The sequence below is a fragment of the Pecten maximus genome, chromosome 8 (genome assembly GCF_902652985.1).
Source record: "Pecten maximus chromosome 8, xPecMax1.1, whole genome shotgun sequence".
Taxonomy (NCBI): domain Eukaryota; kingdom Metazoa; phylum Mollusca; class Bivalvia; order Pectinida; family Pectinidae; genus Pecten; species Pecten maximus.
Genome location: NC_047022.1, coordinates 3,516,063 through 3,542,924, shown reverse-complemented (window position 1 = coordinate 3,542,924; position 26,862 = coordinate 3,516,063). Strand labels below are relative to the sequence as shown.

At 38.3% G+C, this 26,862-nt stretch overlaps 1 protein-coding gene across 1 annotated transcript; it reads left to right on the top strand.

The window, feature by feature from the left end:
• The first annotated feature begins 740 nt into the window (after positions 1-740).
• LOC117333478 lies at positions 741-25,266 on the top strand. The gene is given in 20 exon segments (XM_033892783.1): positions 741-872; positions 3,449-3,678; positions 3,817-3,927; positions 5,322-5,444; positions 7,235-7,401; positions 8,006-8,914; positions 9,695-10,984; positions 10,986-11,138; positions 11,807-12,962; positions 13,914-14,034; positions 15,393-15,546; positions 16,744-16,912; positions 17,028-18,358; positions 18,767-18,955; positions 18,957-20,252; positions 20,611-21,033; positions 21,035-21,190; positions 21,192-21,690; positions 22,356-22,490; positions 23,594-25,266. Coding segments are annotated over 18 exon segments (8,415 nt in total). The 5' UTR covers positions 741-872; positions 3,449-3,632; the 3' UTR covers positions 22,478-22,490; positions 23,594-25,266.
• Positions 25,267-26,862: the final 1,596 nt, after the last annotated feature.

Below are 26,862 nucleotides of genomic sequence, written 5' to 3'. Positions count from 1 at the left end.
TCTCAGTATTCCTCAGTATTCTAACAATACGTTACATTAATTTCCCATTAGATTTAGATACATTTTTTGGATTTACATATATATGTATTTACATATCAGAAGATTGTTGTAAATAGCTCGAGTCTAAGACAGCTACTGAATGATTTGCCTCAAGAAAAAATAATTAAAAAACGATGAAGTATCTACATTTCAGCAATACTTATAAGGTTGATTCAATAAAAAAAAAAAAAAAAAATCAGAATGAAATCTGTTCCCGTTGAGTGTCGAACCTAACTTGAAAACATTGTATATTAATCACCCCGCGTTTTTCCGTAGTCAACAGTAAGCTTATATTTTCCACTTATCAAAGAAAAGTTATAAAACAATGGCGTAATATTGTAAACGTCATATCTAAATGGAGCACATATTAAAATCATACGCGTCTTTACAACAAATTATACTTTTCAAAACGTATGAAGCAGTAACATAATAAGATATTCATACATTATTTTTATTTGAAGCTAACTATCCTTGCACCGACACGGCTCCGTAGCTTGCCACTCGGAACCTCTCGTTAGTTTCTACCAAACGAGGGCAGACGAAAGCGAAATGTTCCGATTGCTTGGCTCGCCTGTCGTGAATCGATAACTAGTTAGCATAAGAACTCCGCCCACCGCGGTTAAAAATAGCCACTGGGGAACTCGTCCAACCAGTTTTGTGTGTCTTGTTTTCAATGTGAAACAAGTTTATTTTTAGCAGACACATTCAAGCACTACACCCAACGTAAGGTAGGGAAGGGTCTTAGGAAAGCCGGTACCCTTTTGGAACTGGACTTTTAGGGTCTGTGTGGCCCCTTTCGATTGTTTATACAGTGCAGGTGCGATATATCACAGGTATGTTAATTGAGTTTTTAATTAGAAAATATAGACACCAGTTGTCTGCTACCATAAATGTTCAATTTCTATGGATGTCACTGAATTCTGCATCGTGCTCACTTTATTAGTTACACACTTCAATAATGTTTTTAACGATTTCTAATTTTATTAATTAAAGACATGCATTTATCAGACATGTAACAGGAGGGCATGTGGATTTTACAGGTTTGTTTTAGATCGACATTTGACGTAATTAAGCAGAAATGGTCATCAGGTTGCATCTGTTTATCCAAGTCAACATTTTCATGAATATACATGTGTATACAACACTTTTAGTTGCGTGTTTTATTCGTTGTGTACGTTTCCAAAACCTCATTAACTTGTAATTTTAAAACTAACGTATACCGTAATTTACACATATGAATGTTGAAAGATTTCTGGAAAATAAAACCAGACTTATCTACTGATAGACACCATCACCGATATTTAATAATCCCTGATGTATCAGCGCCTCCACCCCATCTTTATTTACATTCTGTTTTGCTAAAGAAGATTTATTATACGATATTGTCACAGAACACTCTTTCTGTACTATACATGCATATGTATAAATACATATTCTCTACATTACAAAAATATGTGCAATTGACCCAGCCCAAATCCATATACTCCAGCTACTTAAAAATACTATTTCATCCGAAATAAATTCTAGATGTCTCGAATACCTTCCAATATATTTCCTTTATATGGTCCAGTCAGTGTCTGATGTAACGGTATGTAATATCTGAAATATCAATATTTGTTTACATTGTGTTGGGCTGCAAGTATCCCTTACCCTTTATCACTGACCCAAGCCGGTTAAGATATCAGCAAACCATATCAAAGCCCCTCCCTTGTTCAGTATCCCCTGCCCCCCTCCCCAAACCCCCACTGGCACCCCCACATCACCAACCCTAGTACCCCAATTCACTATCCCCTAACCCCCACTGGCACCCCACATCACCAACCCTAGTACCCCAATTCACTATCCCCTAACCCCCACTGGCACCCCACATCACCAACCCTAGTACCCCAATTCACTATCCCCTAACCCCCACTGGCACCCCACATCACCAACCCTAGTACCCCAATTCACTATCCCCTAACCCCCACTGGCACCCAACATCACCAACCCTAGTACCCCAATTCACTATCCCCTAACCCCCACTGGCACCCCACATCACCAACCCTAACCCTATATGTCATAATAGCCCTACCCCAATTCACGATTCGATCCCCTAACCCCTACCCTCACATCACTAACATTATAACCACATGTCATAGCCCTGCCCCAATATTCATTCATAGCTCAGTATGCCCTTTATTTATATGCAACCCCTACTCCTTACCCCCATCACTTACCTCACCCCCACATCATTAACCCCACCCCCACATCACTGTCTCCACCCCCACATCACTGTCCCCACCCCCACATCACTGTCCCCACCCCCACATCACTGTCCCCACCCCCACATCACTGTCCCCACCCCCACATCACTGTCCCCACCCCCACATCACTGTCCCCACCCCCACATCACTGTCCCCACCCCCACATCACTGTCCCCACCCCCACATCACTAACACCACCCCATATTACTGTCCCCACCCCCACATCACTAACACCACCCCATATTACTGTCCCCACCCCCACATCACTGTCCCCACCCCCACATCACTAACCTCACCCCCACATCACTAACACCACCCCATATTACTGTCCCCACCGCCAAATTACTATCCCCACCGCCATATTACTGTCCCCACCCCCGCATCACTAACCCCACCCCCACATCACTGTCCCCACCCCCACATCACTGTCCCCAAACCCACATTACTGTCCCCGCCCCCGCATCACTAACCCCACCCCCACATCACTATCCCCATCCCAACATCAATATCCCCACCCCCACATCACTGTCCCCGACCCCACATCACTGTTTCCACCCCCATATCACTGTCCCCACCCCCACATCACTGTCCCCACCCCCATATCACTGTCCCCACCCCAGTATCACTGCCAAATATCACACACCCTTCCATCACTTTTTAAACTTGAGCAGGATGCCATCCCTGAACTGCTATCCCCACCCCCTTCTTCAGAAACCTAACCCTACATTACTGATCCCCTCCCCCTATGTCAAAGCTAGTCTCCAGCACCTCATCACTAAATATAGGCATACACACCATCAATCATAACGACTACCCCATCTATTGACCTTTGACCCCACTGACCAACAGTAAGACCACAATAGATCAGTTGGCTATTAGTGAGCGTAACCTGGGGTGAAGATCCAAGTTGAATGGTTCGATCCCCTCGCATGTTTTCTGTGATGTAGTCACCAACTACTACAAGGAGACCTCGCCGCAAAAAGACCCTGGTTGTTCACAGGGCAATAAACCCCATAAACAAACAAATTAGACAAACCTGATGGATACTAATATTATAATAATGTAATATGTGTAGTTTGCATTACTTTGTCTTTTATGAAAATCTGTCTCCCTGTCAGCTGTAAATTCCACTACCCAATCATAATCATGTCATGTACTTTTTTCAGATCAATATACGGTGTCTGTGTGACATGGCGATTCTCTACATCGCCACCATATTTGGTGTGTTGACACTGGCAGCGGGTCAGCAGCCGACACCGATACGCACCGAAACATGTTCAGGAAGTGGTCAGAGTGCGACAATCCAGCCAAATGCCGAAGCCTTCATCGGGGGTCTCGTTAGCATGAACTATGTCAGGGATAGTGGATATGGCTGCGGGAAGTATATCACCTCTGGGTCAGTACAACTCTTTGTACGGATGTGTTTCATGATTTAATTAAGTCATGTACAATAGGTTTATAAATTAAATATTTCATACTCTCCAACATAAATTGATAGCTATATAATATAATGGAGGGGTATTTTATTTTACAGAAATGCAGTCTTATGAAGCCATACGTTGGGCGCTGGATCGTCTCAACAAGAAAAATGAAGAATTAAACGGAGAATATCTTAACAACAGTTACATCCCTGGCGTGGAGCTGGGTAAGTCAAGTTGATCTCGTACCATATTGGGGTAAATTTTAGGTTGTAAATTTCACCAATTCATTCAAATTAAGTGCATTTTATTTTTCACATTTCATCTCTGTACTACACATAAATGTACATCTGAGTGAATGATAAAATCCTTAAAAACAGAATATGGACTATCTGTAAATATAAATAACAACTCAGGTGACCGTTAAACGTAATGGATAAACAAATTCTGAGAAATGCAGCCATCATCACTGTTGTTTTTTCCTTGTTATTGGACTGTTGGTAGTTCACCACAGCAGTGACATCGACCATCTTAGTTATAATGTTGGTCGACAACACGTTAGTCCAGACGGGTTATGATAGTGATCTAAATATATAGAGGATATCTAACAGTGTCTTCAGTAATACCAAATATATTTCACGAGTGGGGCTAATATTTTGATATTTTTCACGAGTGCGCAGCACGAGTGAAAAATATCAAAATATTAGCCACACGAGTGAAATATATTTGGTTTTACTGAAGACACTGTTAGATATTCTGTTTATTACATTTTTTATCAACTAAAACCTGCTAACTAGGACTACAGCGATAATTTGTAAACAAAAAAAGTAGTTTCCCCTGTCAAGGTGCTGACATATATGTCGGGCTTTCTGATTGGTCAATTATTTTGGTATTTTCTAATCATTAATTTGATTGGTCAAATCAGCAAAAGTGATATTTTTCACTAGTGAAAAATATGATATTCTTCACTTGTGAAAAATATCACTTTTATAGAATGAATAATTTTTGATATTTCACTGGTAAAAATGTAATAAAATTGTATATACAAACTTTAAAAAAAATATTTTTTATTTATTAATTTTCTTTTTTTAGACTCAAATAAAATAAATAAATAATATGTTGTTTGGCCCTAAATGACCTGTCGATGGGCCATTAACTCTAACCCTATGGGTCACTAATATGTTTTTTTTAGTCCATTAATTAATACTATCAGGACCGGTACCTCTCCTCACTGGTTTGGGAGCGGAACCTTTTTGCATTTTGGGAAAAAAAAATTAATGAATCAGGATAGATTTTTTCAGGGGTGAACTGGAAATTGGGAAATTTGGCTTAAATTTTAAATAACTTCCATTGGGAATGGTCAGGACCAATGAACTGCTCCAACAAGCCCTCAGAAAGAGCCTCGGCTTTCATTGAGTCTTATGAAACTGTGACTTGGCCCAGTTAATGGACAACAATTTAGAAGACAATAGATTTACATTATGATTGACATTCATTTATACGTTAATATATTCTATTTGTTTAACGCTCGTTAGTCCCAGCTATAAATTAATTCTATACAGTGATGAACTAAAGCAGTGTTAAACAATTTAATTTGAATTATAACTCAACTTGTTTACAGGCATGATGGTAAAAAATTACTGTGACATGGGGTCCACCGCTGTCAGCTACGCCCAGGATCTGTACCCACAATTCCTGTCCGAGTCGCGCGACTGTACCAAGAGTTCTAACCGCCTGATGCTGGGTAAGTCTGTCATGTTAAACCTTGTCTGTAATCTTGACAGGAAACATTGTAGGTATGCTATATACAGAATGTATATATTGGTTCCAGTAATCTGACTTTGATGATTGGACAGATAAGAATTTCTATGAAGGGGATGGCATATTGGAAACAGACACCTAGCTTTCTTAAAAAAAACCACCCCAAAAACATTTCAAATACTTATATTTTTCCATTTTTCAAATTCAAAGGAATATACATCTATTGAATATGCACAGTTATGCCCCTTGATCTAGCTGTCTCCTGCAATTTCCATGTTTGGAAATTGATCTTTAATTTCAACAATTGATCTGAAAGACATCTTGGCTGACACATATTGCTCTACTACATGTACATCAACTCAATAAGACCAATATTTTTTATCATGAAAATTTGACATAAGTCCAGTTCTGATTTTTTTATGACCAGCACCTGAAACTTATTAGGTAATGGATTAAAATATTTCAGTTTAAATTAAGAGAACAGTGAGAGTTCTAGTGTTTCCCCCAAGCCTGATAACCATGGCACTGTGACAATTTTCCCCTTACTGCTAAGCCCTTTATTGTGCTATGTGAAAGATGCTGTGTTGCCTTCAGTGATGTTTCAATGCTTCCAGTACCTGATAATAAAAGTAAATGTGTTTCTGTATCTGTAGAAAAATAAACAAAAAATCTCTTCCTGGGTGAGTGAGACTGAGTGCTCAAAATTAGTCATGTTAATTATATATTTACAAAGTGCCCTTTTCTGACCAATTACTCACTTAGTGGTGTTTTTTTCCTGACATACCATCCCTTTTGTAACCCGGGGAAGCACTAAGTTCCAAATCCTTTAATTTCCACCTCCATTGGTGTGGGGATAACAACAAAATTCTGCATAGAACTATGACTGATTGGATCTGTTAAGTTTGAGGTAAGATTTGACACTTTGGGAAATATTCTTTTGAATTATTAAAGAGGCTTGCCCGCAGAGAGATCAGAAAAATTTGCTAATAGAAAAAGATTTTTTACACATGACAGATTGTTGGAATTGTTGAGTTTTTCATTTTATTTTCCTTATAAAACGCTGAAAAGTGATATTAAAACCTCATTTTTAAGTATTATTTATTTAATCGCAACCCGCAATAAGTCTAATTTGATTGACACATCAAAGAAACAAGCACGTGCACAGTGCCGCACAGTGATAACTTCAAAGGCAGCGGCGATTTACAAAGAAGATTTGCCGTTATATTCCATACATTTCCCTCTCAGGTTGAGTTTAAAACGTCTTTTAAATACATATTCTGTAATTGTTTTCAAGAAATAAAGTCGGAAAGCCTCTAATTTTGTCACATAGAAACGTGTACTGAAGTTTATTTAGTGATCGGAGATGTGCCGTTTACCGGTCCGTCTGGGGGTATTAAGCCTCTTTAAAGCAATAAAGTCATGTGACCAAATTTGTGTCAGTATTTAGATGGCCGGAGTACTGTAGGATAAGGAGATAAAGCATTTATTAGAACAAATAGTTTAATTGTGGATTGATGTTCATATTTAAACATTGACTTTGGCCTTGAAAAAATAGTTTAATTGTGGATTGATGTTCATATTTAAACATTGACTTTGGCCTTGACAATAAAATTTGAAATAATCTAATTGTATTTATGGAATATAATTCAAACAATGTTCATTTTCCAAGGAAACCAGAATTAAAGATTAATTATAACTGTATGATTCCTCGTACACTAAACCAGTACAAGTGTCAGACATGACAGGCTATCAAGTGTATATTGATGATTTCAGGTTTGACTGGGGCTAGTTCCAGTAGTGACACCAAAGAGGTCAACGCCTTCACCAGTCAGTTTGACATCCCTCTGGTATCCTACATGTCGACAGCTCAGGAACTGACCAATGGAAACATGTATCCTGCCTTCATGCGGACAGTTTCCCCTGATGGACCCCTGATGGACGTGAGTTTAATTCCTGACATGAATATGGAGTTGATTCTGTGGGAAAAAGTATTTCATCAGGGCATACTGTACAGTATGCTCCTGCCATGCAATAATTGTCAGAGGCATATCATATTTCTTTTCTTCATCAGTTTGCCACAATTTTGATTGATAAGTTTTTATTAATTTGTAATCAAAAGGCAAACTTCATTAACTCAAATTCAGATAACGTTAAAAAAACAAATAAAATTAAAGTATTTCTTTAGATAAAGATAACATTCCAAACCCTGAAAATCTGATAACTCCAATACTCGGATTACTCCAATACTCGGATAACTCAAATACTCAGATAGTTATTTTTTCACAATCCCGACAAAGGTAATTAAGTTGACCGTGTACAAAGTATTAGGAATTACCAAATTGTTCCTAATTAAACTCAGATGTCATTGTTAGAAATAACTTAATTGTCATCTATGTTCAGAAATCTTATTGTCGGAACATGAAATGCTGTATTCAATAATTTTGCCAAAAAGCGAGAGAAAAAAAATTGAAAAAAATATTTTTGGGATTGAACAATTTGACAACTGTGAAATGGTTTTATCGTAAGTTCACTTCCTCTTTCCAGGCTGTCATTAAAGTGATGGGAGAGTTGAACTGGAAATATGTTGTGGTTGTTTACACTGAGAATACTTATGGCCGAGGTTCTCTGGAAGAAATTCGCCCGCGCCTGGCCGAGGCTGGAATCTGTCTCACTCTAGCTGTACCTGCTGATCCGTCTGATACAACACCCGCAGCAATGGCAGCCATTTTGGATAGAGTTCTAGCGACAGAAACCGTCGGCGTGATCTATCTTGGAGGATCATCAGTTGGACTCAGTTTACTGGAGCAGGGAGAGTCACACGCAAATGCCGGAAAACTGCAGTGGATTTATACCGATAGCTTACCACTGTCTACAAATTTTGGAGGAAAGAAATACCCAAGGGGTGTAATCGCTGTGTTGTCTGGTTCGAGAAAAATCATCGAATTTGAGGATCATTGGGTGAGAATTGATGTCAGTAACCCATCATCGGAGAATCCCTGGTTCCAAGACTGGTACATGAATGAAAACAATTGTCAGTTACCTGGCAACACCAACCCTGCTTTCAGTTCCCTCCCACAATGCACCCCTTTAACGGAGTCGGACCGGCGTAATTCTTTCGTACAGGACCAGTTTGTGGAGCCAGCCGTCCACGCAGTTTACGCATATGCACATGCTCTCAAAACTGCTCATGCTGCCCTCTGTGGAGGAAGTGCTGGACTATGTCCACAGCTGGCGAGCCTTTCTCAGGAGGATTTCTACGACAATTATTTGAGATCTGTCAACTTCACCTACACTAAGAAGGAGCGTGTGGAAAGTTTAGCCTCCGTTGGACTCGAGCCATACAACGCCCCAGCCCAGCTGGCTTTTGATGCAAATGGTGACATCATCAAGCCTACATACGACATCTATAACTTCAATGATTATCCAGGGGGTGCCATCTTTAAGTTCAGAAAGGTAAGATATCGTACAAGTTAGAGTAAAATTGAACCTTTTCACCAGGGCGCTCCGATAAAGTGTGAAAAATACAGATGTGCCACCTCAAATGTAAGCTGAGAGTAGATGCTAGTAAAAGATAGTTTGGATTTGTAAAATAGAAAACTTTTGGTAAAAAGTATGGAAACACCTTTTCATCATGACAGATGTGTTATGGACAATTTGGATCCTTATTTTCCAGTCGTGCAGTGAGATTAATTAATCATATCATACATACCTCCTCTTATCAGTAAGAAACCATGTATATATGAAATGTTCATTATGAGATCGCTTGTCACATGCACACACTAGTACTACAACAAGGCAGTTACATGAAATGCCTAAAGTCCTGAAGCCATGGTTTATTTGTATTAGATAAAGTACTATTGATACTGCTCGCAATAGTGTTATACTTTCATCGTCCACAGTTAGGGTTCAACGGAAGTAAATAGAATATGTTACATTTAAAAAAATAATTCAGAATGTGTCTAGTATGTATTGATTAAGAGTAGAGTTATCTCCCTTAGATGGTCTTTATAGAAGGGTATTATCTCAATCTTTGACGTGGATTGTAGCCTGCCCCTGAAAGTTCTTATTTTGGATGGAAACCAGATTTAGAGAAAACATATGGCCTGTCACAGGGCTGAACACCCGATGATGGTTTTCTGCCAATTGTTTTGTTTATGTTATATTTCTGTTATGCTTGACTGAGTGCTACAGACAAGATTTTGACATTATTTTTTCATTACATTTTCATTGCAGTTGGGATCATATTTGAATGGACGTCTAGAGATTGTGACAAGTCGAATGCGGATGTATGACGAGGCACGCGACAATGCATTGGCCAGCCTGCCTGCCTCTCTCTGCCCAGGCTCTGGGTGTGGCCCCTGTCTTGGACTTCTGGTTGATGCCGACTACTTGTACATTCCTGGAGATATCGTCATCAACGGAATTTTTTCTGTTCACGAGGAAGGAAAGAATGCATTATCCTGTGGCAACTTTAATAACGACATTCAATCTGGAGTCCAGTTTCTGGAAGGAATGGTGTACGCTCTCTCCAACATCAACAACCAGCCAGCACAGGCTTTGCTGCAAGGTGTAAGTCTAGGTGCGTTGGGATTTGACGACTGTATGGACAAGATTCTCGGGAGCCATTTCGTGACACAAGTTCAAACAGAAACACGTATGATAACGGACACAAATGGAAACACGCTGGACCCTCGCTCTGTAGAGGCTTACATGGGAGCAGACGGCACCGACCTGACAATGCCACTGGCAAAACTGATGAATATTATCAAACGTCCTTTGTTGGGGTACAATGCTATGAGTGCTGAGCTACATGACAACGACTATTACTTGTACATGTCCTATAGTAACCGACTATATATGAAGGCCTTTGTCCTGCTCCTGAAACGTCTCGGCTGGCAATACGTGCAGACAGTCCGTGCCAAGACCATGGAAGCTAAGAATGCTATAGAGGAGTTCCGAATGATCGCAGCGGAACATGGGATATGTGTTGTTTCTGCATACGAGTTTGGAACGGACGGTGACGTTGAAGACATTTTAATGATGTTAGAAGGCCAATCTTCTGTAAATCCTGTTCTGGTTGTCTCCCCTTCTGAAGATCTTCTGGAGCTTTTACAGGAGGTCCAAAAGCAGAACAAGACCGGCAACTTTGTCTTCATGGCACCAGTTGTTAGATCTGAAAATGTCTTCCAAGGGGCAGAGGCAGCAGCTGAGGGTCTGATCAGTCTCGATGTCCAACGACCCGACATGTCTGCATTCCAAGGTTATTTGAGCCGTCTTCGTACAGACAGCTATACCACAAATCCATGGTTCGGGGAGTGGTTCGAGAACATGCATGAGTGTTCCCTAGATGCAAACGATATGAGAGACTATACAACAGTTTGTTCAGTATCTGATGTGACCAGCGGCAAAAACTTCAAACTGAACGTCAACAGTTACGCCACAATCTACGGAGTGTATGCCATTGCGTACGGTCTCCACTACACACTTCAGTATTACTGCGGGATAGGCTACAGTGGTGTATGCTGGAAACTACATGACAGCCGCCGACAAGGGCGAGAAGCTGGTGGAAATGATCAAACAGATGTCCTTCACAGTGGACGGCTTGACCATTCAGTTTGAGGACGGTCAAGCTAACTTCCCCCTAGAGTTCTCTAACTACAGGTCCGGCTTTTCTCCTGTAAGTAAAACTTTTACAATTCGTTATTACTGTTTTTTGGTATTTGTTAGCAATAGAAATCAGGCTATAATATTGTAGTATATTAAACAAGTGAATTGAAGATCTTTGCCACAAAATTGTCACTTTTCATTTAAGCAACAGTTCAATCACATGCAAGCTGCATTTGCCCGGCATACATCTTGCTGCCATATCGACTATGACAACATTCAAACCACTGTGCAATACTTAAATTTAGATTGCTTTACTATTTTGTCAATTTTGAAAACTAAACCAAAGTTGTGTATATGGAGGCAACTGCCTCATCACATTGTGCAAACAGGTTATATGTATATTGCTTGTGTCGGTTAATGTATAATTCATTGTCTTTTACAGAAACACTCTTTATTTATCTAAGTAACTTAGTTAAATTGTCTCGTTCATTAAGGGCATCTGATTTAATGCTGTTTTACAATCATTTTTTTCTGATTTTTTAGGCAATTTTAAACATAAATAAACTTGTTAAGTGTATGTACTAATTTGGATCACTCAATAAAATTGGGAATGGAACTTTTGAACCTTTGAATTACAAAGAATTCATAAAACTCAGCATGATATATATGTAGTAGATGTGAAGGGGAGATAACTCCATTATGTTTTGTGATTGAGACATCTGTATCATTCTTGTGCAGGTTGGGACATACAACGCTAAGACAAACAGTTTCGTGATCCAGACCAGCCAGATTAGCCTTGCCGGTGGCGTCCTACTGAATTCCGTGATGCCCTACTGTAAGACTGTTTGTACACAGTGCCTGTATATGTTCGGAACACAAGAGTACATGTACATAGATGGTGATCTCATCATTCCCGGAATCTTTGACGTCCATTATCCGGGAATGACAGACTTTTTGTGCGGAAGTATTCGCTCAAAGAATGGTTTTCTCAACACTGAGGCTTTTGCGTTTGCTCTCCAGCAAGTTAACAGCGGATTTACAAGTGTTAAGTTGAACAATGTAAAACTTGGAGGACTACTTTTTGATGGGTGTATGAATACAATTAGAGGTCATGTGATCGCCTCGTCTGTTTACTATGGTTTAATGCCAAGGGAAAATGGAATGCCGAAGTATCCTATTGACAGGCTGCTAGGATGGTTGTCTTACGATAGTGCTACCACCGTTAATATAGCTGAATCACTCGGTCACTTTGGTGTCCCAGTTGTCACGCCCGGCGCCACCACACCAGTTCTGGACAATAAGTCACGCTTTGATAAATTCTTCCGTACAATACCTTCTGACGGAGTTACCACCCTTGCCATGGCACAGGTTGCTAAGGAAATGGGATTTGAATATATTATCACTTTGAATGCGCCAGAAGAGGGCAGCCGTGATGCTGTGGACAAGTTTAGGGAATACGCACGTGACAATGGCATTTGTATTGGAGCGTCTTATGAATTCGTAACGGATGGCCCCATGGATACTCTGATTCAATACATAACAGAATCATCAAGTCGCGTTGTTGCGGTATTCAGTGATCCGGACCGATTTGTGGAAGATCTTCTCATCGCTAAAAATAACAATCCTCAGGCTGGGAACATTGTGTTCATGGCCAATCGTCCCTGGGAGAATCCCTTCATCACCACAACTTCCCTGTTCTACGCTACCAACTCTTTGACCTTCGGGTTCAAATTCCCTCCTCTGCCAGAATTCCGCAACTATCTCTCACAGAAATACCCAATCACCTACACAGATAATCCATGGTTCAGCGAATTTTATCAAAAATACTTCCTCTGTAACTTGGATGGTAACTGGATGTACGGTCAGAACTGTGGGACATCGTCTATCGTCACCAGTAAGTACCAATCTATTGTCACCAGTAAGTACCAATCTATTGTCACCAGTAAGTACCAATCTATTGTCACCAGTAAGTACGTACCAATCTATTGTCACCAGTAAGTACCAATCTATTGTCACCAGTAAGTACCAATCTATTGTCACCAGTAAGTACCAATCTATTGTCACCAGTAAGTACCAATCTATTGTCACCAGTAAGTACCAATCTGTTGTCACCAGTAAGTATCAATCTATTGTCACCAGTACGTACCAATCTATTGTCACCAGTAAGTATCAATCTATTGTCACCAGTAAGTACCAATGTATCGTCACCAGTAAGTACCAATCTATTGTCACCAGTAAGTATCAATCTATTGTCACCAGTACGTACCAATCTATTGTCACCAGTAAGTATCAATCTATTGTCACCAGTAAGTACCAATCTATCGTCACCAGTAAGTACCAATCTATTGTCACCAGTAAGTATCAATCTATTGTCACCAGTACGTACCAATCTATTGTCACCAGTAAGTACCAATCTATTGTCACCAGTAAGTACCAATCTATTGTCACCAGTAAGTACCAATCTATTCATTCCTTACTTGGTTCCTTCTCTTTAATGTCATCCAGAATTCTCCAAAACACAGAGACAACTTAGAGTTGTCTTTCTTATAAAATGTGGTGTTGGACATTTTAATCTCATCTTCATACCATATACATACGATGGTGGAGGGTGTTCCCCATACATTAAACGAGAAATGTGGGTCTTCCTTCAGTAGTTCTGCTGCCATTAAAACATTAACAATAATTAAATTGCATTTATATTGAAATTTATTCATTAATATATTGTTGATATGTCAATTCATCATTCGACTATTATTAGAATTTGATAATTACATGCAAAAATTTGAGCACTGTGTACAAAATATATGCTTGAATTGGATGTAATACATATTTATTTCTTTGACAGATGATTTCATTGAAGATTATGCAACCCTTCCCACAATTCATGCTGTATACGCGATGGCGGAGGGTGTCCACCGTACATTGATGGAAAAATGTGGATCTTCCTACAGTGGTGTCTGCTCACGGTAAATATATCATATACTAATTAATGGTGAAACAAGTAATATCAACTTTTATTACATTTTTACCAGTGAAATATCAAAAATTATTCATTCTATAAAAGTGATATTTTTCACTAGTGAAGAATATCATATTTTTCACTAGTGAAAAATATCACTTTTGCTGATTTGACCAATCAAATTAAAGATTAGAAAATACCAAAATAATTGACCAATCAGAAAGCCTGACATATATATCAGCACCTGGACAGGGGAAACTACTGTTTTTGTTAACAAATTATCGCTGTAGTCCTAGTTAGCATACAGGGTAGGGTTTTCGTTGATAAAAAATGTAATAAACAGAATATCTAACAGTGTCTTCAGTAATACCAAATATATTTCACTCGTGCAGCTAATATTTTGATATTTTTCACTCGTGCTGCGCACTCGTGAAAAATATCAAAATATTAGCCCCACTCGTGAAATATATTTGGTATTACTGAAGACACTGTTAGATATCCTCTATATATCAATCACGCTTGTTGGCCTAGATTGAAGCGTGCGAGAGGTCTTAATGTAGGAGTAAACCGAAGTATGCGAGGAAAACCCACCTGGTTGGGCAGGTGGCCCCATAACCTTTCATGTCCGATCGGGGAATCAAACCCCTTGCCTAGGTGAAAGGCAAGTGTGTTATAACTATGCAAACAGACCAACTATATTTGTGTAGATTTAAAAGTTCAAATGAACTGACTCAGTGTGTAAATGCAGGAAGCCATGCAGTTTTATTTTTGATTTGTGTAAAATTAATTGACCTATTGACATTCATAGCAAGGAATAAACCCATGCTTAGAAATAAGCCCATTCAATCTATTGGTAACTGTGTAATAAACTACACAAAACAATATATTATCAATACAGACAAATGTGCCTGTGGTTATCATGCCTTTCCTAGCCCACCACCCCGATTTTTAGTCAGAGGTTAACTTTATATTAATTATATATATATATGGTGTATCTGGCCCGTATGCCAAGTTATTTATCCCGAGTCCAGATTTTTTTTAATCATATTTTGAAATCATACGATGCAGATGTTAAATCTATTTCTCAAAATTTTTAAATATTTATATTTTTCATGATTCAAAAATATGATCTGCTTTGCGATTCTCTTCATTTGCTCAAGGTTCTCTTTCCTTAGTCAGTCCTAAGTGCAAGCAAAAAAGTAAAACAGAGAAATTGAGAAAAATAAAATAAAATATTGATATCTGGGTAAGAAAATGATATACAAGAAGCTGTATATAGTAAATGTTTATATAATACGATAGCCACAATTTCGTCCCTTAAACATGACGTTGTGTGTAATTTCTGACGTTTTTTTCCCCTTGTAGTTTCCTGACTGATACCAACACGTTTACCAGCGTGATGTTACACATGGACGCCCTCAACTTCACAGACATTCTCGGTGACATTTTCCACTTCGTAAAGCGAGAGAGTAACATGGGTGTGACGATTGACAGGATCGAGGCAGGAACAAGTTTGTTGGTAAGATCATTACATTGTATTTTTAAGGTATTAATTTTCACAAGTTCATGAAAAATTCTGTCGGATTATTTTCAAGTTAAGGTGAGTCAAAAACAATAAAAAACACAAAAAAACTGCACAAACTTATCAGATTGAATGTTTTCTGATTAAAATATCTTTAAGAAAAAAAACCAAGATGCAACTTATTATTTTTCTGAAGGATATCGATGACACTCTTAAATTTAGAATAACATTTGGGTATTAAGTGTGACCTGAGCTTGGAAATATTAATTAGTAAATGCTTATATATCTTGGGACAAGTTTCTGATCAATTTCGACAGAAATTATCAACAGTTCAGCAGAAAAACAAATACATAGTCATACTTTACAATATAAACGTCAAAACTAGAATATATATTTTTTTTTTATATATAGAAAACAAAAAATCTGAATACATTTAGTAAGAAAATTTGTCAAAAAGAATGGTAGATTTTAAATCTTTCAACAGAATCAGAAACCAAATATGACATCACTGCATTAATCCATCATTGTAAGTGTATGATACTTAGTAAAAGCATTGAACGGCTTTCAGTTGGCATTCATAGTCAATATGAATGCCAACTGGACAGAGGCAAATTTCATGTTGAATTTGCCTCTGTCCAGTTGGCATTCATATTGACCATTAATGCCAACTGAAAGCCGTTGAATGCTTATATTTACCATCTGCGAATTTTTATTTGTCGTGCGATTTTTTTTTGAAATTTTCAAATTCAAATTTCAGTTGGCAATTCATAAGCTAGTGAACTCGCAACTGAATTGGTAGGGTTATATAGTGGCAGTGCCATACAATGGTAAATATAGATCAGTAAACCCATTGTCTTTCAGTTCCGTAATGGCATACATAGGGTACTGACACATCAGAGAGGTATATAAGAATTAATACATATATAGAGAAATGTATTAAATATTATTTACCTCTTTTATGCATCAGAAACCTGTGTTATTGGCTACACATTTCACTGTCCATCCTTACGACTCTCCCCTTAAAACCAAAGATATAAAGATGTCTTTATTGGCCCCTGAAGTTTTTTTTTAAAGATAAAAAATTCTTAATTACCGGTCAAACTTTTGAAATTTAATGTATTTTTGGATTTAGTCATTTTAAATGGGATGTCTGATATATTCGGCAGAATTGTGATATTTATTTTGATTTTCCAGGAAGGAACGTTTGGTAATGGTGCCGGGTTGTCTCTCCAAGACCGAAACGACCTCGCCAGTAAATATACGGGTACCCCAGCCACATGTATCGGAGACTGTGCTCAGTGTTACATACTTGGTGACGGCTCGGAGAAATTCACATTCTACAGTGGAAACATCATGTTCGTAGGTAGGTGTCCGTTATTAATGATCGAGAGCCCAAGTCATGAAAAATGGGTGAGTTATCTCCCTTATTTGTCTTGTGTATGAATTATTGATGTAATCTGAAATATTCTCTATTTCAGGCTTGTTTGACATCCACAAGAAAGGACAAACACCTTATAGTTGTGGGGAAATCAATGACGAACACGGGTTCCAGCTTCTCGAGGCCTTCCACTTTGCTCTTGAATATGCCAACAACCGTTCTGGCATATTCCGTAACGTGTGGCCAGAGGTCACATTTGGGGGCGTGGCTCTAGATGTCTGTCAAAATCCAACGCGTGCTGGGAACATGATCGCGAACATCCACTCCGGGACGCTGAAACTGACGACGAAATCACAGAGTCAGGATATTACCATAAACCCGGACAACATTGACGTGTACGTTGGGCCGTTTGACAGCGAGTCAACTATTCGTGTTGCAGACATTGTGAATCCGCTCGGAATTCCACAGATCAGCTATGCTGCCACCTCTCTGGAGTTAATGGATCCTTACAAATATCGCTACTTCTTACGTACGGTTCCGGCGGACGACAAACAAGCTAGGGCCATTATATCCTACCTGAAGCGATTCGACCTCAACAATGTCCAAGTAATTACTTCATATGATAGCATTGGTTTGCATGGATTGGAGGAGTTTGCCCGTCTTGCAAGACTTAATAGAATCTGTATATCACAGAACATCACAACTGGTGTCAGTGGATCGATTTCCATCGTTGAAGCTCAGACCACTCTTAACAAGCTTTTCAGCTACCGGGATGCCACAGTCGTGATAATGTTTGTCGAGGATCCGGAGACACTTCTACAGTCAATTGAAAACAGAGATGATGTAAGAAATAATTTCACGTTCATTGGCACAGACAAGCTTGGATTTAACCATGAGCAATGGAACAATGCCCGTAAACTGATGAACAGTCGCCGGGCCGTCACCTTCGACATAGAAACTGCAGATGTACCAGAACTTGACAAATATCTTGAGTACAAAACACCTGAAAACTACTTCTTCAATCCCTGGTTTGATGAATATTACCAGGAATTGTTCCAGTGTAACTTTGACAGTAGAAGCACAAAGTACTCAGAACCATGTCCGACCCATCTTCTGGGAATTCCCCGCGCTGAAAAGTACATCCAGGACCCCTACGCCTTGTACGTGATTAATGCGGTATTTTCTGCCGTATTTGGCGTAGACAAGGCACTTCGTGAGATCTGCCCCAGTAATACCATTGGTGTCTGTAATCTCTTCCGAACCAGCGGCGAGCGACGGCAGAGAATTATGACCGGTATTCAAGCCACAAGTTTTGTTGATGCCACAAATCAGCCATTCTACTATGAAGAGGGTGGAGACAGTAGCCGTGGTTACCATATTTGGGAGCCCCTGCCCAGTGCAGAAGACAACACACAATATTACCTCGAAGATGTAAGTATCAAAAGTCCAACATCCTGATTCTACTCTGATTATCCACTCTCTCTATTTATTCTAAAGCATTTATATATTATATCAAGGCTTCTTTTGATTGAACCCAAATGATATTGTTCAATTATCCCCGATTCAATTTTAGTTGTCGGATCCAAATGTAAAATCTTCCTCAATTCTGTAGACATGAGTTTTCCATTTAATTCCCTCGCAACTATCATATATATTAGAGAAAAAAAATTCATTCAGTAAATTTTTTTTTTACATTTCTTGTTTTTTTTTTATTTAAAAAAAAAAGAAAGTAGTTTTTATATAACATCCTCATTAACTTCAATAATAGACAATTCCACAAAACCATAGAATCTATGTCCCCCTTAGTACAAATTACATTGTTGCGATTTGATTTTCCAGGTTGGTGCCTATAACGACACACACTATCTGAAGATTGATGCCCGTTATGACGTCAATTGGCACTCGACCTGTGACCGACCTGGATCTTGTACCTGCGAGTTCCCAGAATACCAGCCATCACGGTACATGAAGAACGACACAGACTGGGGCCTGTACATAGCCTATGTGTCGGATATCCACGATCGTGATCCCTTACAACCCCTATGCTTGTGGTCAAATAGATACGGTGGGTGACTTTCAGAATATGATGGCTTTCTTCTACGCTCTTAACCTGGTCAACAGCGATACAAATCTCCCTGCCACCTTAAAACTCGGAGGGATAGCTTTTGATACCTGTTCCTCATCGAATCGTATCGGACAGGATATCTACAGCCTCCTGAGTGGTGAGGGTATTTGTACGGAAAACACTGGTCAAGTTATCCCTCCTTCAAACCTGGTGGCCTACATCGCAAAAGGAAGTGAAAATGCAATTAGAGTCAGTGGAATTCTGTCACCCCTTAAATACACTACGCTCAGTCAGAGTGCCACGTCTGTGGCGCTTAGCAACAAAGATTTCCACGAGTACTTCCTACGTACTGTGCCTCCAGATAACGTCCAGGCCATTGTCATTGCCAAGGTCCTCCAAACGTTTGGATGGGACTATGTTTCAGCTGTGTACACAGACGATGCCTATGGTAACGCCGCCATTAAAACACTTATAAGCAACACAGAAAATAGTTCTCCTCGCATCTGTGCCTCGCAGACCATATCCATGCCCCTGGACGCAACACTGGACGATGCCAAAGCAATAATCGATAGCCTGAACCAGCGTGTGGGCGCCAGGGTGGTTGTGCTGTTTGTTTCCGACGTTCATGCACGTTTGTTACTGCAAGCCACTACAGAGCGTGGCCTAACGCACAGGTTCATATGGCTAGGTAGCGACACCTGGGCGAACAGTGAATACATCGTCAGCGGATACGAAGATGCTGCTGCTGGAGCTATCACTATCCAGATCCGATCGGAAGTCGTAGAGGGATTCAAAAACTTCCTTCGCAGCTTCGATTACTCAAATCGCATGAACATGCCACGCGACTGGTTCGAAGATCTGTACCAGACCCTTCATCAATGTCGCATCCTTAACAGCGTCGTTCAGAAAGTTTATTCCAGCATCTGTTCAGGTGATGAACAGATCACAGACGCCATGATCCCGAACGATCCCTACACCCTCCACACAATCATCTCCGTGTTCATGGTTGCGAACGGACTAAACTCCATTGAGGAATGCAAGAGAACAAGTCTGAGCTTGTCAGCCTGTCTGTCTCTCCAGCAAAATTCACGGGATCTGATCTACAACAATATTGCAGAGGCCCAGTACACCGTTCTTCCCGATGACCTCGGCTCAAAGTCATTCAACTTCAGATACACAGAAGATGGTTATGGTGATGTCGGCTACAACATCCTCAACTTCAGACGAGACCTGACATCTGGAGAATATGCCTATGCTGAGGTAGGAATGACTCTGTATTCCTCTATAGATTCCAGCATTCCTTTGAGGAATTAGTTTTCTGTGCTAAAATAACCATTTAAAATCATCTTCAACACTATAGAAAATTTACCTATATATTTAAAGGGAGATAACTGTGTTAAAATCTCCATAATGAATTTTAAAGACAAAAATCCAATTATGTTTTAAATGTACATGTACTCATTGTAAATGGACATGTTTTTGCACACATAGATCTTAACAATCAGATGTTTTAACAGTTCATAAGAAAAGAGTATGAAGTTGCTGTGTTTCTTTAAACTAATTTAACAATGCTAACATCTATTGTTTATGATTTATATATTTTTTTTGTAATTTCCAGATCGGAACCTATCGTAATGGTCTGTCCTTGAACAGGGGACTCTACCAAGGTTTCAGCTTTATTGAATCCCGAACAATTCCATTGTCCATGTGTCCAGTAGGAAGTAACTGTCCCTGCCTGAACAGTGATGGTTCCCGGTCCAGCTACAAACGCCAGGGAGTGGCCGGACTCACCTTCTATCGCCTTGACGACGGAAGCTATGTTGATGCCCAAACCGGAGAGGTGATCCAGGTTGAAGATGTTCCACAGCTTGCCGACAGATTCGCAGATATTTGGGGCATCATAGTCGCAACATTGGCAGCCATCGGAATGTTTGCCTCGCTGTGTATGTTTGTATATTTACTTGTGATGTACCCAGTACGAGGTGGAACCTCCATTCTTGGATTCATGCTATCATTTGGGAACATTCTGTTGTTCGCTCTCGGTGTTTGCCTTCATCGTACATGCCACACGGGAAGTTTGCGGCCTGCGTCGATTCTGTCTCGGATTCTGCTACTCCATATGCTACAGTGCTTTGTTTGTGAAGATTGTGGATTCGTGGCGGTCAAGAAGCAAAGAAGAGTTGTATGAGGTTAAATATGAGAAAACTGGGCCGGCCTCTGGGACTGTTTTTCTGCGCCCTGTTATTTATTCTCGTACAAGTAATCATTAATACAGAATGGCTGATTTTGGAGCCACCGGCCGTTACCACGGTACTCTATAACAACATGCTGTGGCCTCGTTGTACACCCGACGATTTCTACGATGAAGGCCTCGTTTTGTCTCTAGTGTATATAATGTTCCTGGTAATCCTGTGTGTTCTATACGGCATGTGTGCCTGGCCGAATCCCAAAAACCACCATGAGGCACGCTGGTTATTAGGAATTGTACTACTAGGGATCCCGGTTTGGGTGGTGTTCTGCGTGCTGGCCGTCCTCGGCGAGTACAAGATGCGAGATGCGGCCATAGCTATTGGTCTACTTATCAATGCCTACATCATGCTGCTCCTGGGTCCGATGAGGAAACTCTATCTCCTGACGAAGTTCGAGGAGCAAGTTGAGGAGGAGGAACGCAAATCAGCACTCGGCAGTGTCAAAGGAGGTAAGATTTAGCTTATGTATAATATTTAGGACAATGTCATGTTAGAATGCAGGACTGTGATGTGTCGGGATGTTCAGGAAGCCAGCCTGTTATGGTATATTAAACACAAGCCTGTTAAGATATTAAGGACTTTATGTGTATTGATTGATTCATTAATATATCTATGACATTTTTTAAGATTGTTTAGGGCAGTATTAAGACGTTTCATACATAATTTAAGATATTCAGGATAGCATTAAAATTTCATTGAAATTATTATGGCATATTCTATTGATATATTAAGGATATCATTGTGTTAAAAGATTCATAGAACATTTTTCATTAAGATATTTAGGACATTTTCTTAGACATCAAGGACAACATTAAGATATTTAGGACAACATTTGGTTAAGAAATTAGGACAACATTTTAGGATATTTAGGACAACATTTTGATAAGGTATTTAAGACTTCCTGATGATATTTCCAACATCTTACGATGTATTACGGTATTTAGTTCAGAGATCTGGTGACTCAAATCAATCAAATTCCAGCCTTTTCTGTTACTATAGTTTTCCTAAATAACTGAGGTGTATTTGTACATTTACCAAGCCATGAAATGTATTTAATTAAGTTACACATAGTCATCAATACCATGTACTGAACTCATCACTGTTTGTTTTACAGAATATTCATCCATGTACGGCAGACAGTATGATAATACACCACGGCTTCACGAACCGCAGGACTCGGCCCGGAACAGTGTGTTAGGTGGCGACCCCTATGTGATACAGCCAAATAGCCGTTAGTGACGTCTCTATGGTAACTACTTTACTTACAGGCCTATATCAGGTCAAACAAAGAGTTAAGACGCAGTAAATAGTTGTATTTATCCTGCAATAGGTCTGGTAATTTAAAGCCCTATTAGTATAAATTTACGTAAAATGTCGTTACATTTTCCTGCAATAAGGCCACTACTAGGTCCTATTCAGTTTAGATATGGCGTCCTTCTGGACTTTTTAATCATAGCCCTTGGCAGTTGTAAAGGAATCTAAAAATAGATTTCCCCAAAAAACTAATAAAAAACAAGTTAAATATAAGCTGAGGTGGATACAGTTTGTACTGGGAAAGTAATGTTTAAGAAAAAAAAAACATGATATTAAACAAGGTGTGATAATAAGCAGCATATCAATAAAGCACTAGTATAAGTCAAGATGTGATGATGAGCAACATTAGAATAAAATTAAGTCAAAATGTGATAATAAGCAGCATATCAATAAAGTATAAGTCAAGATGTGATAATAAGCAACATTAAAATAAAATATAAGTCAAGATGTGATAATAAGCAACATTTTTGAGGTGTAAATGAGGACATGGTAAACAGTAAGCGTGATTCAATAATGAGCAGTAATACAATATGTGGAATCAGGTGTACACTTCTAAAATTCGATGATTTAATAAATAAACTTTCAGTTGACCAGTTTTAATTTGAATTGATGTTATTGGGTATCTGGGTAATATGATATATTGTCATTAAAACGGCATTCCTTTGTATGACATCAGAAATATGCACAGATTCTATTGATGAAATCTATGTTAAAACAATGATTATATGATTGTTTATGCCTATAAGTAATGAAATAAACACCGAAATGTACAGAAAAAAAGTGTATCATATACATATACCATGTCTTTGTGGTTATAAGTTATACTTCAGGTCAAATTAAGAATTTTCAGGACTTGATACTTGAAGAACTTTGGTTTATGTTGAGAGTAAAACTGGTGTACGTTAAGACTATAACTTTTACTATGGTACTTGGAAAAAATTCATATTTTCCAGTAAGTTTAATTTTGAGGACCTAAAACTTCATTCAAACAAAGGAATGTCCCTTTAAATAATCATATTTGTATTTGTTTGTTGACAGAACAACACGATTGAACGTCAGGAAATCCTGTAATCCCAACAGACCAGCCACACTTGATGAACTGGGAGGGATTTGTAACACACAACTGCAGGCGAAGAATCCCTTTACTGTGATAAACTACAACGATTAACAAAAGCTATTTTTATGGCATTTCCTTCTATAAATATGACAAACTTTTTCTTATGAAATAGAAGAATTTCTTCTCTGCTCAGTTATACTTAAGGATATATGTTACTGTACGGAATTTCACAAAAAGAGTTCTACCTCAAGGATGTGTAGTGAAGATATTTTATTTATTTTTTTTTTTTCATTTTTTTTTCTTGATTTCATCAGTTAATTGTTTTAAATATTTATTAATTTTCCACAAAATTATTTCCAGTAGTCAAACTTAATTAAATATTCAAATAATGACAACATTACCATAATTTTATCTTAAGGGAGGTAACTCTAATACTGAGAAAATCTGTACGGTAACATATAGCCTTAAATTGATTCTAGCGAAATTTCATAGTCTAGTGTTAGTAAAAAACTATTTTGAGAAATGATTTTCCATCAAAATACATCACAAACAATCATAGTACTTTAAATATTTTAAGTCCCATGGAATAAGTAATTATTCTAGTGCATGGAAGAGTAAAATAAGTGTCTGCCACCAGTAGAAATTGCAGATAAAAATTCATTGTGGTACCATCACATACATTTTACATGTAAGATTCTGTGAGCTCAGTATGTTATATGTAGGTGAAACAGATGTGTGTATGGATCGAGAGAGTTGTATGAAATTATATATAAATTGTATATAAAGAAACATGTAGACATAATAAGTAAAATATGTACAGTATGCATGGAAGATGTGAAATTACGAGAGGTTGCAATATATTGTTTTGGGTTTCTAAGAATGAGAGAAAAAGACCCAGATTTGAGTGCTACATATATATGTACTTTACAGAGTATGCCCAGTATTGCCGAACTGAGTGCAGTTAGCGAGAAACTGGAATCGTGCGACATTCTTCATGAAATGTTTATTAATGCACTCTAGCTTTTAATGATTATAATTACATATTTAACATATGTATCTGAAGACACATTCGGCCGAGAAATTCAGAGATATGAACAATTATTGGGCTACATTATGTGTTTATGGAAAAAAAAATCTAATATTATGAATGATTTATGTTTCAATTATTCACACATAAAAAATATGTGCTACCAAATTCGGTTAAAAAAAGTCCAATTATTATTTTTTCTGATCCAAGTATTTCATTTTTACTGTGATTTATTAATTTAGAAATATTATCAGTTACATGTATTAGTATAATTTTTTAAAAATTCTTAAAAAAACAACTTTCTATAAATGAATTTGTTAAGCCCTACAAGAATATATGTGGTTATTTGACATTTCAAATTATTAGATTGAAATGATTTATAGTGAGTTTGAAAATTATTTTTTCTGAAAAAAAATCATAACAGTTAATGTTTGTATGGGATCCTGGGGAACTGCTTCCAAATCTGTCTCCATGGTAACCAACACCACTATATACAATATCCCGAGTATATATAATATTATGTTTTTTCGGTTCATGAAACCAACATATTCATGGATTCGGATATATACTGCGATATATTATAATATAAAATTTGTGAGATTTTAATAAATATTTTGTATATTTTCATATTGTGTGCTTCGTCATTTATAGTGAGTTTAACATATATAACTCTAGTATGATGTTCAACAAGTTGACTCAAAGTATTCAAGGCTAAGGCAATTGTTAGCAATTCAAAGGAGCAAATTTTAATCATAACATAAGTATCATTGCTAGACACTATTGCTGGATAAATTTATTAACAATTTTTACAGTGGTAGATCATGCACCAACTCAGCTTATAATTAAGTCGTGTACCTCTAGGACTCTTAGAGTAAAGGTATTTGGGCAATTTATTATATCTAACTATCAGTTAAAATTCCAGGATTCAAGAATATTCGCCTTGAAGTCACCGTCTTATGATCGAAGAACAAAACTGTTTGATACCGTGTATAATTACATTGTACAATGTAACCAGGGACATACATAGAGGGATTAGAGACTCCACTAGTTTGGAGACTGACATACGTGTGCTTTTGTACAGTATTTGTGCACTGAGGCATGACTACCACTATATATCACTACTGTACTTCGGCTTTTTCTCACTGGTTTGAGACGTGGCCTTTTTGTCTCATTTTGAGAAGAAAATTGGTGAATTGGGAAAGATTTTTTCAAGAGTAATCTGAAAATTTTAGTGAAAAAAATAAAAAATCTCCAAGTTAACTAAAATTTCAATAGTGCAATTTTTATATAATTTTATAAGTATATATATCTATAAAATACAAAGGGATCCTATAGTTATCAGTCAATTGGGCTATCAAGGGGTCAGTAAATGATGTAATCATTCTTGGGGCCGTTTTGAACTGTGCCTGTCAAGCTTATTGCCTCACTATGTGATGGTGTGATTTATTAAAGGGAAGTAACTCCGCTAGGTCAGAATGCGTTGCATGTTCAAAGAAAATGAAAATTTCTCGGTTTGCCCGACTTAATACTTGTGCTAAATGTATAGTGAATTTTTCATAGTTTTTCATCTGTCCTTTTATCTAAACCAACTCGCTGTAAATTACAATTTAATTCTGATATCTTAATTTAACACAAAAAAAATACAGGGGCATTTACACGTAAGGACGTGCCAGGTTTGGAGGTGGAGGAAAGCCGGAGTACCCGCAGAAAAACCATCGGTCTACGATCAGTATCAGGCAACTGCCCCACATAGGTTTCGAACTCGCAACCCAGGGGTGGAGTCCGGTCTACTGAGATGAAGTGTCAGGACACCTGAACCACTTGGCCACCGCGGCCCCATGACATGCACAGAGGACGCAGTTCTTCATAAGTCATTACCAAAACCTTAAACCATTTTCAATGTTTGGAGCATAAAAAATATTAATTAAGAAAAATTACATAATAAAGAGACTTGTAAAAATAGGATATTTGGCCACCCAATTGTATGTATATCTGCCAGGGTTGGGTTCCTGTCTTCAAATATTTCCTTATAAATATGTCCCAGTACAATGAAAGCTTGATATATAAATATACCAATTTAAGTTTCATTATGTAACCATATATGGTATTGGAAGGCATGAAGCTCCTCCCCTCTATTGGATATAATAGGAATTCTCAATCCTCATTGGTCAGCCAATGAATATTTACTTTGTCTTACAAGTAGATTATGATGTTTGAACCACA